The following is a 12044-nucleotide window of genomic DNA, read 5'->3' on the forward strand; positions in this document are numbered from 1 at the left end:
AAGATAAAAATACAATTCTATATAATATTAACAACTCACCGGAACTTGCTATAGAGTTCCACCTCACTTTTATTCCTAATCAATTCAATAAAATGTTTATGAACTTTCACAAAATTTGGTATTTCCCACAATCTTTAAAAGTGGTCTTAAAAATTAACAACTTTTCAAATTGTGCGAATTTCTCATACTAAAGTTTTCAACATAAATTTGGCTACGTTGAATGCCAAAAAATCTATGTGTAATAGTCGGAGCTACATTCCATCTAATAGGGAAGATGAAACTAATGATGATATGGATGTTCTAGAATTAATATCGGCATTCCACGTAGGCAAAATTTATGCCGTAAACTTTATCGTGGGAAATCCGCACAATTTGAAAAGTTGATGATTTTTAATACCACTTTTAAAGATTGTGGAAAATACTAAAAGAGTTAAAGTGCATAGATTAAAGAAATACTCCCTCCGTCCCGCCATAAGCGAGCCACTTCTTTTGGCACAAGATTTGACCGGAAGTATTTATAGAGTTTTCCCTCACTTTTATTCCTAATCTATTCAAAGCTTACCATGAAAATTAATACAGTAAATTAATTAGGAAATATTGTCGGCTATTAGGGTTTTCAAATTTTCTATTTTAGTTAATGAGTAACAAATATTTTATGTCCCACAAATTTATTCTTTTATAAATTTATTTTCGGGTCGGGTAGGGGATACCGACACTGGTATCGAGTAATTCCGATATGTTGGGGAGCGGGTATTAGGACAACAAATTTGGCTGAAATCGGGTACGGATATCCGACTTGTCAGATGCGGGTCCTATCGTTGGGGGTTATGGCCTAAGGGATGTGAGGAGTATTGTCCTCATTTTAGCATATTTATAAATTATGGAATTAATTTGAATGTTTATGAAATAACTAATTCACTGTTTACGCAATGATAAAATCATATACGGCAGTTACATCTTAAGTGCAGCCGTTAATTTGTTCTTTATAATTAAGAATTATTAATTGATTAATGAACCTATATAAATTTTTGAGTTATTATATTGATAGGTCAACTAATTAAATGCTAGGTCTTGTGGACTTTAATATATAAAAATAAAACGCTTCTTATTCCATAAACTTAGATTACGTTTATCAATCATCACTATAGCTCTTCATAAGTAAGAAACAAACAAAAATGAATGTAATCATGCAAATTATTAATTTGTAACGGTCACATTTATGATTCTTTTTCAATACTTTATATATCTATAAATATGTATCAACTGCAAGATGTTATTTCATTTTACTATTTTTCTCTTCACTTCATCACAACTTTCCGCTAAACTAAAAATTTGTTCACATAATGGAATTTCTTTAACGATCTACAGTCAGTAATTTTAGAGCGGTGCATGCGCGTTTATAAATTCATTAAACCTAGACAAACCAATGTAATCTCCTTGGAGTGTGTGTTCCACGATCGGATGGTATGCATATCGTTGCTTAGCTTATTACTATTTTTTAAGTCATTTACTAAAACTAAAGTCATACATTGTTTATTTTTTTGATGCCGGGAACAAGAATTCAAGACACGGTTCCCAGGAATGTACATACTTTTAACTTTTTTTCTTTGAATATGTATCATTTGCTAGGTTATAATTTATTCCTCATTGTCTTATCCATTGCATCACGAATTCTCTGCAAAAGGAAGAATTTTTCTCGGTATGGTTATTACTCTTTACCTATAGTAGTACATTTATGTAATATTATTTTGTTTCGGTAATGTTAGTTCATATTTAAGTTTTTCTTAGTTAGATTGTTTAATTTTTTTTGGTTTTGTTTAATTTTTTCGTCCATGCTATAATAGTTCTTTTTTCACAAATATAGAAATTGCATAAATTTATGACTATCTATATTATTTTGAAGTATTAATAAAGGGCAACATTTTCTATTTACCGCGGGTTAATAAAAATCGGTTGATGCAGGTGGAGATTATAGCATTCATTTGCCTCTATATCGGGCAGTGATGAGAGAAGACTTGCAGGCTGTGATGAATTCAATCCAAAACATGGACTTAAGCACTGCCATCACTTCACATTTGGAAATCGTTCTCTACGTTGTCGTTTCGACAGAAAAGTGAATCGATTTGGTGAATAAGTTGGTGCAAAGGATGTCACCAGCGGCGCTAGCCATCCAGGATAACAACGGAGATACCGTCTTACACCATGCTGCTTTTGTCGGAAATACGGCAGCAGCAACTGCCTTGGTCAACAAAAGCCCTGCTTTATTGCACATTTTCAACCATACCTACCAGTTGCCAGTGTTCAGAGCCATATCTTTTCGTAAGGAAACACTATGGCATTTAATCTCCCAGCACGAGGCCAACTTTGGGAAGACCCTGCTTTATTTGGGGGCCAACAAGACGTATATTTGGGGAAGACCCTGCTATAAAAATAACAATGGCGAACCCTTCATCATGGAGAAGAATTTAAACAAAAAGAAATTGATAGTAGTATTATTATATTGATTTTTTTTTTAAATATCATTGATTAATAAAAAAGGTAAGAGACATGTACCAAGAGAAAAGTTTGCAGAGATAAAAAAAAATGGATGTCCTCATCAGAGAGGATGAAGAAGGTTCAACTTTTAAAAAAATTAATATAATACTACCTCTGTCGTGCATTAGAAGTTACTCTTCTCTACATTATTCTCTCTCTTATCTTACTATTTCTTCACTTTAACTGTTTATTACTCCCTCCGTCTCACAATAATTGTCACTCTTTTTCATTTTGGTCCGTCCCACAATAATTGTCACACTTCATTTTTACCATAAATGGTAAGTAGGTCGCACATTCCACTTACTCACTTCACTCACATTTTATTATAAAACCAATATAAAAAGTGAGTCTCACATTCTACTAACTTTTTCAACTAACTTTTTTTTACATTCCTTAAAACCCGTGCCAACACCAAGAGTGACAATTATTGTGGGACTGAGGGAGTATCATTTTTATTAAACGGGTGCAGAAAAATAAATGTGACTCCTAATGTGGGACGAAGGTAGTATTATTATGAGTATTAGCTTTCATGTGAAACGTGTAAACATAAAGACAAATTATTTCCTTGAAAATTGTAAAGTATTATATTTTAATATCGTTTCAGGTACCAATAAAATACTAAAATTTCATTTGAGGTACCACTATAACAACATTAAAATATCATGTATGGGTACCCTTAGTTTTAGAGAGGCTAGAATGCCCCTAATGGCATTTTGGTTAAATTCAAGTGGAAAAAGGATTTAAAAGTCCTAAACAGTGAAAAAGTCCTTCAAATAATATTAGGTCCATACATAGAGGTGTGTGGCGATATTTTTGAAACATAGGGGTGTTTAGCATTCGAACCCTAATACATTGGTCCCAAATTTGTCATTCACTCCTTTTTAATTTTTTCCAATGCCAGAGAGCTGTTGGGTAATCAGATTCACAATTGGAGATCCAGGCCCTTCTATATAGATCACGAGACAAACAATAAGAAAAAGAGACTAATAATAACTGCATCAATTGACTAAATTCTGAAATCATGTTTTGTTTACTTAAAACATGCTTCCATGATTTCGAATTGTTCATTATTTTCCAACTCTCCTGTAGCACATTTCCAACCACCCCAGGATGTTATTGTAGGTACAAGAAAGCAATTAATTCATCTGTCGATATATGCACAACATGTCCATTATCTATATACATCACAATACAACACATGCTCGTTTTAAGCGCTATTCTATTTGATGGTTTAGACAATTTAATCTCACAATATATCGTCTGTTTGTGTGAGCTCTGTCTGGTTCTTAGTCTCGAGATAATACCACGCAAGATTAGTCTCGTCTTGTGAGTCGTGATCTCTTCTATGACAAAATTAATCGGGGGCTCAAGTAATCTCGGGTTATTATAGAGTAACCAAACACAGCCTAACATGATCAAGTCAGGTTCATGTTTTTGCCGAAATATTTTTTAGCAACAGGATACCAACACCTCCGACAGCCAAAGAGAGAAGTAAAGGAACGCCAATCGATCCTAAATCTGATATGCCATCGGTTCGTCCTTGATGAGACCGTTCACCGTAAAATTCATGGAGCATGCTGCTCAGATTGTCGATCTGAAGCATGATCTGACGTTGCCCACGAGAAATGAGTAATACCTGCTCGCAGAAGAAAGAATGGATTCATGGAATCAACAGAGAACCATGAAACAGTTACAGGACTGGTAAAGCATCTTTCTTATCATAGCCATGCGAAGAAATTGTCTCAAGTCTTTGATTTTCCTCACAGATGAGGAATAAATGTAGAGAAAAAGTTTTGAATAGTAAAATATAAATCTAGAAATTACCTCTTCCATAAAAGCAGATTCCCTTGCCAATTGGGAAGATGAGGATGAATTGGGCAGATGTGAGCCACTCATCAGGCCATTACCTATACCAGCACCAAAAAGAGACGATGGTGCAACTGCATTGCAGCCATCTGCCTGCAATGCCAAATTCTGTTGGCTAGCTGACACTTTCCTGATTGAAACTTTTGAGTTTAATTCTTCAATTCGTGAAGTAAACTCATCCATGCGCTCATTTAAGGTGGAAATTTGTTCAGACAGCTGAGTAACAATGCCCTGAAGAGATAATAAGTGTGTATGACTAGCTTGAGAAGAATATAATTTAAAATGTCAAAGTGAAACAAAGTATAATATGGATATTATGTTTATTAGTAATACCATCAGTTCCACTACAATAACATATAGAACACCACGTAGTATGAGATTCTAATAAATCTACGATCTAAATTACTATTCTTTGGTACACAGTCTTGGATAGAAGTGTTGAACATAAAACTGTAATATTGTATCAGTTGGTCTAATACACTCTCTCAGTATTCATCATGAAAGTCCAAATGATAGGAGTACAGACAGATGCACCACGAGCACGATTGTGTTATTTCTTAGAAATACATAACTGCCTTGACAATGTAGTGTTTCGTATTGCTGATCTCCAAACTAGTATAAAAGTAGGTCTTAAGATTTCAACTATTCATTAGTACTTATTCCAAACTATAACTAATAAGTACCAGCTCTTTAAACAAACTCTGGCAGTATGGTGACATGAAAATGATAAACTATAGGAGTAGTCTTACACTTGATCCTAAATCGAAAAGTATTGTAAAAATCTCGAGGCACTATCTTAAAGCCTCTGAGTTTTGAATATCGATTTTTGAAGTTATATATAAAGCATGAGATACCAATCCCACCAAATCAATAGAGAGAAGATTAAGAAAACATCTTAATTAGCAAGTCTCACCTGATTAGCAAGTGCAGCTGGAGAATCTGGGGTTCTTCCATCATACCTTCTATTGTTAACAGCAAGTTTTGTCAGCTTACTTAGATTTCTATCACGGTTCGTCGTGTACGATTGAGAAACCCCACTGTGGATGTTAAAAATCAACATGTTCAGAAGAGATAAGACCTCGAGTTTCACAGAAAATGGCAAGAAACATGGGAACTCAAATATACGGCAGGAAAAAACTCAAGTGAAAAACTATATTAATGAGAATACCAGAAAACTTTGAACTACTTAAAGCACAGAAAAATCCTTATAAGCTTGTGCAAGAAAATCATACCGATTCATGAACTTCATTCTTCTATCTGCAGAGGCTCGGGATAGAGCTTCTTTAGGACTTGAAACCAAATCATCATCAATGCTTAATTTCGTCTTCAAATCATCAGGCAGTGCCTGCGGAACTTGGGATGAGACAGAAGATAATCAAGAGTGAAAAGAAAAGTTAAGTTAATTCTAGAAAGTTTCAACTATATCATACCATTACGTCATTTATGAGTTTCTCCAACTGAATTTGTTCTATGTATGTGCGTGGAATATAAGAACCATCCAAGCCCAGCTCTTTAGCAATAAACTTGACATACATACGATCTTTTCCTTGCACCTAATATTCAATACAAAGCAATCAGATAATTATTTGCTCCTCAGGCTCTTATGTAGACCTAGAGGTAACACATATTGATCAAAGACAGATGTTATAACTCCAACTACATGAAAAGGATTATATTGGCATCTCAAAAGACCAATTTAGAAGTAAATGCTGGCTTTGGTTGCTAGTGGGGAAGTTCCAGTATTTTGATACTTTACCTAAATCTTTCTAGAACAATATGAAGGCTTGCTGTTAAACGGTATTAAATTAATAATCACAAACAACAGGCCCAACCCACTGAAAGAGGATTAAAGAACAAAATGAAACATTCTACAGACCCTTGAGTAACATTCTAAGAATCTACTCACAAAACTAGGCAGTAAGTAGCTTACTAGAAGAATGACATAATACCTGGATGTATTTGCGGTTCAGTTGCTCCAACCAGTCAGTTTTTACACAAACTTTATCACTGGAGAATACATGGCTGCTTCTTTTCAGAATGGAGGCAATTGTATACCCTAGTGCCATCAGTCCACCGAGAAGACGTACACTCACTTCAAATGTGATTCTTGGAGATATGATGAAAGGGCTATCCGTAACCCATTCCTGAAATAAGAATATATGATCGTAATGCTCACGAAATCACCATTTTATACCATTTTAGACATTGCAACAAATACTGATGTGAAACACAGGTCCTAATAAAGCTTCCATCATGTGCTTAGAAACTATAAACAAAAGAAGGCTCTGGGCTAAGAGATAAAGGCAAATAATGCTTATGTTAATGCCAGTATCTTTAGATCCTAAGGTCATCAACTGATCTTTTAGCTTTAGCTAGCTTTCCCGTCATACATTGAAACACCTCATATGTAGAAAGAGATAATGGAATCAGTATCATGAATGGACATTGCTATTCCATCAGAGACAAAGTTGTTGTATCCAAGATGAAACAAAGAATTCTTACACTTGTATCAAAGACTTACAAAATACAGAACATGAGAATTTTCACAGATACTATTGCGAGTTCTAAGGAATTTGGAATTAAATGATATCATCATAAAGTGGTAGAATTTTCGGTGAATAATGCAAATCAGGCAAGCTTATGGATTTACTTTCGTCATTTATGATTTTTATTGTCACAATTCTGCAATAACTAACCTCAAACATGAGATTGTACTTTCCGTCTCTGTTCCTCATCCTCAGATATGATTGACATGCTTCAGGATCTTCACCGGGTGGTAGAAGATATATATCATAAGTTTCCTCTGTGCTTTCTTTATAATCATCAGAAAAGACGGCCTTAATTTGATCTACAGTCACTGGCCTTGTTGACTTAAGCAGGAAACAGAATAAAATCTAGCCGTCAAAATGTGGGATATGCATATGTAAAAGTCTGATTTTCCTAGAAAATGTTGGCTCACCTTCAATATGTAGGTGGGGTTTTGAAATCCAGAAAATGGATTAAATTTATTAATAATTTTTATATGTGCTGTTTGCAGATCTGGCTCAATAAAAGCTTTGTACATCGGATATACCTGTACACATGGATACAATAAGACTGTTGTAATTCATCTCTAAACTAAAAATTATATAAAGATTTTTACGATGATATAGACAGGGATGAAGGTGCACTGTTTCAGATATCTGATGAATTATCTCTTCAGGCTCTTGTCCTGCACGTTGAATGTCTCTCAGGACACGTTTTACAAGATCAAAGTGCACTCCACCGGTAACAGAGACACGGAGGTCAAGGAGAGGCCGTAACTTTTCACTCAAGGCATATATTCCTTCGATAATCACGATTCTAGAGCTAGGAACTTCCAGAGTCCTGCTAAGTGTCAGAGGTTAATAAAAAAAAATATTGTTCAAGCAGAAACATATACATTTAGATGGGTACAACCAACATGCCCATAAAACAAACACAAAGGAAAAAGCATATTTGATAGTCTCTTTGAAATCAATGAGTTCTCAAAAGAGCAAATTATACAGAATATTGCAACAAAAAATTCATAAGCTTTAGTTGAAACTCGTGTCTGCCCCAAAAAGAAACACAACACATAGAGAGAATTAGAAACTATATTAGTTATTTCTTTTCTTCATGAAAGGTGGCAATTTTAGCATTAGGCCATTGGTGGTGGTGCTTATTATGCCTTACTGTCTTCAGGCACCTCTGAGGAGTATCAAGTCCATAGTGTCCATATGTTAGTACTAAGACTTAACTTGTCAGTGTCCAGTGGGTTAAGCTCCAAGGGGCTTCAAATAGGAAAGATAAATTTAAGATGCTATCCATATTGTAAAGAGTGCCTGCTTTTAGATGTATGGGGTAAGTTGGGTCTTTGTCATGAGAAGTGAGAAAGGTCAAGCATAGTTGAGATGAGAACTGAAACAGGGAAAGGCATTAGCAAAAGAAGGTTCAGCACAAGGAACAAAATTTGTGAAATGTTAAAAGTTGAATCAATTGAATATTGATTGCAGGAAGCCAAGGAAATGCAGAGACACTAGCAAGTAGCAATACAAAGTAGTATTAGTAATTATTAACAGTAAATATTGAGCAGCAGATTAAAGCAATTATTGATTAACTTAAATATATAATGCAACCATTTCTATCAAAAAAAAAAAAAAGCAATACTCCAAATTTTTTTTGCAATAATTATACTTAGGAAAGAAGCAACAGCAACAGAACCATCCAGAAAAAAAGATACAGCAGCTTCTGCTATGGCACAAAGTTGGAGAACACTTAACCTGTAGCCTACTCGAGAGCTAGACTTAAAATCATATATGGGGATTTGGACAGAACTTCCAGATTTGAGACCATGGATATTCTCAAGTAGTGTGTCATAGTCGGTCAAGCGCGGATCTGTTCAGAAGATATGAAGCACTACAGTTTTAATAGAATACTATTTTGTGTAATCCACCAGTAATAGCAGCTTAATAGGTTTCCTGAAATATTTAAAGATGGAAAGCAAGAAAGAGAACTGGTAACTATATCACATTAATTTATTATCAAATATCATAACGGAGCTGTCAATATTAATCTCTGCATTGTTCTTTGAATAAGAAAGATGTGAACCACTCAAATACACATTGAATGTCATCATAAATTTCAACAAAAATGAAGACTTATTCAATTTAAGGTTACATGAAACCATTTCATATGAGTTGATACACACAGAACCCTTTTTGTCATTCACAATTCAGAAAATAAGGATTGATTAATCTTGCACCATTTCAGCCATATAATTGAATCATACAAAAGGCACTTTAAGAAAAGCTTCATTTTCAAAGCTATACAGGTTCTTTTAAATTGAAGAATAGAAGGTTTAAACAACTGAATTTTATGCAATAAGTTGCATACAATCATCAAAACTTTGAATGACCATCATAAAGAAAGTGGAAAAAGAGAATGGAAAAACTCTGAATTTCATTCCAGTAAGAGCCACAATTCTGACTTCATACTGATTTAGCACTAACGAGTAAAAGAATCTCTGGTTTATGAGGTAAAAATTAGTCTGAGAATACAAAGGAGCTTGAGTGTACCGTCGAAGTTGCCATCAATAATACGGGAAGCATCATTGTAGTTATCCATATTGATAACAGCAATGCTAGGCATAAAGGTAAGGATCTTCTCAGTAAATACCGTCTTCCCAGCTCCAGAAGGACCTGCCACCCCCACTAATACCATCCCTTCATTCTTCTGAGCCAATAATTGGCATGCACGGACAAATACAAAGAAACCCTTCTCGAATGCGAGTGGATCTTGGATTGGAGCAATTTCAAAACGATCAGTATCCTTTCTCTTAATTAACTGAACTTGATCTCTCAATAGACCAGACCGTCTCCTGGGTGAATCAGCACTAGGAAGAGGATCCTGAGCCATACTGAAGATGACACAAATCTCTAACAGTGCAGAGCTTCCACTGCAATAAATGACCGCTATAAAAATTTTGAAAAGAAAAGAGAAGAAAGAAACTTCAACATTGCACATTTGGAGGAAGATCAAGTAGTATGATATTTTAACTTTCAGCATTTTCTATGACATGTACTCATAATTTTCCTCTAGGTTTGGATTTTGTTAAAGGTAAAGGTTAAACCTTTAAAAAGGTCCGTACATACCTCCAAAAAACTGAAGTTTCAATTTTAGGTATTTATTACATTCTGTGGAAACTGTTCAAAATGAAAGAAAGAGCAAAAGATAATAGAATGCATGAACAAAACTGGTTTACTTCATATATGATAAATTCAACTCTCATCTTTGTCATTGCAAACTCTGCCAGATGCAAGTGAGTCCTCTGAAGAAAATAATTATCCATGGACACATTTTACCACGTTATTCAACACAATATGGGAAACTGGTACAATTCTGCCCGTGTGCCAAGTTTTTTCGGTCAGTTTTCTCCAACCTATTTGGCCAAAAGTGTTCTGTAAAGAAACTAGGCCTTATGCATGAAAATAGGAAAGAAGGATTTGATGATAACTCAGTTGGAATTAGAAAGCATTGAGGAAAAATGACAACTGAACATGGAATAATATAATACCGAAACTCCTCAAGGTATCAATCATGATATTAATGAACTATGAAAATGCTAGAAATCACAATGGGAATAGTACATGAAATATATGGATCTCATCGTATATCTGTAGCTGTCAACCCATGACGATAGGGGTATATCTGACTTTTCACTAGACTTTTCCTAACTTTTCCGTGTGAGAGTTTCTCAAACTAGTCAAAAAAAATATGAACATGTAAGAAGCTCGTTCAAATGTCTGGAAGCAAGTTATTGCCAGAAATGCATTTTGCATATTTTGTTTGTGATATTGGAAAAAGATATTTCCTAAGAAATCATCTAACCAAATTACAACCCATCCAACCAGATCCACTCTTGGGGAGAAATCTTGAGTCTGGTGGGACATTTCAAGCACCTTAATGATGATAGATGTTAGTGAACTAAAGTTGCAAATGTCTTTCAATTTGGCCATCGTAGCTTCTTCCTCATAATTTGTTAGTACTATAAAAAACAAGTCTGAAAAGTTAGCCATCACTCTCAACTACTGAAATCGATATTTTTCTCAAAATTCAGGAAGAAGAAAGGAACTAACTACATAAGCACTGCTAGTGAAATTGAGTTTGTAAACACAATTTCAACTGGATAAAATCAAGAAATTCGAAAACAGAAGATACATCAAATTTCTACATATAGTTTGGGGAAAATCATGGCACTGATCACTAATTCATACAATAAATTTTGAATCACAAATCCACAAAAAAAAAGGAGAGAAAATCAATAGACACATCATGAAAGTTTTATATCATAAGAATCAAAATTCCACAACAACAATTCATTGACACTAAAAGGAAAAACAAAATCAGCTCAAAACTACAGCTACCAAGCAAAACAATGGTAGCAAAATACATGCACGATGCAAACAGCAGCAACACTCAGAAAATAAAGCAGTACAAATTAGTGCAAATTGAGTAATTGCGCCGACCGACCTTAACTACACGAACTGGATAGCAGTTGAGTTCTGAAGAAATGGAAGAATTGGAGCATAAAACGTGATCAAAAGTCAAATAGGTTTTGATCTTCCCAACTTTCTCGCTCAAGTTTGGATATTTTTGTCCGTGCCCTCTGTTGTCATTTGACAGTTGATTTTTCACCAATAGAATATTCTACATATTCCTTATATCGCAAAGCAAATCTACTCTAATTTTTTAAAAATAATTAGATATTAATATTGGCTTCTAGACTTCTAGTTAATTAACCATATATTAAAATTTCAAATAGTTAAATTAAACAATATAACCCGCCACTTGACAAAATATTGACTTCAACATTAATATGAACACTAGTTTTCAAAAGTGAAAAATGCAAACTTTTGAGTAACAAATTAAAATGGTAAAATAAGAAGAATTCTAAAATACTAATGAAGTAGTACTTAACTTATTAAAAATATGAACATGTGTAAATGACGAATGAAGTAACTTATTACAATCCTAAAAAATACAATTACATCTTGAAGAACTTATAAATAGACAACAATATAAAACCTAATGGACCGAAAATCCAATACTCCTAACGCCGGCTTCTTATGGCATAGATGATGTTC

At 34.3% G+C, this 12044-nt stretch overlaps 1 protein-coding gene across 1 annotated transcript; it reads right to left on the minus strand.

Moving 5' to 3' along the window:
• Positions 1–3656: 3656 nt before the first annotated feature.
• LOC125188762 (inorganic pyrophosphatase TTM1) lies at positions 3657–11569 on the minus strand. The gene is made up of 12 exons (XM_048085810.1): positions 11431–11569; positions 9477–9856; positions 8682–8796; positions 7572–7767; positions 7361–7474; positions 7098–7271; positions 6351–6545; positions 5832–5954; positions 5634–5746; positions 5315–5438; positions 4360–4632; positions 3657–4171 (listed from the first exon to the last, which is right to left on the minus strand). The coding sequence occupies exons 2-12, from the start codon at positions 9814–9816 to the stop codon at positions 3962–3964; spliced, it is 1977 nt and encodes a 658-aa protein (XP_047941767.1). The 5' UTR covers positions 9817–9856; positions 11431–11569; the 3' UTR covers positions 3657–3961.
• Between the last annotated feature and the right edge of the window lie 475 nt (positions 11570–12044).

The sequence above is a fragment of the Salvia hispanica genome, chromosome 5, assembly GCF_023119035.1.
Source record: "Salvia hispanica cultivar TCC Black 2014 chromosome 5, UniMelb_Shisp_WGS_1.0, whole genome shotgun sequence".
NCBI classification, from domain to species: Eukaryota; Viridiplantae; Streptophyta; class Magnoliopsida; order Lamiales; family Lamiaceae; genus Salvia; species Salvia hispanica.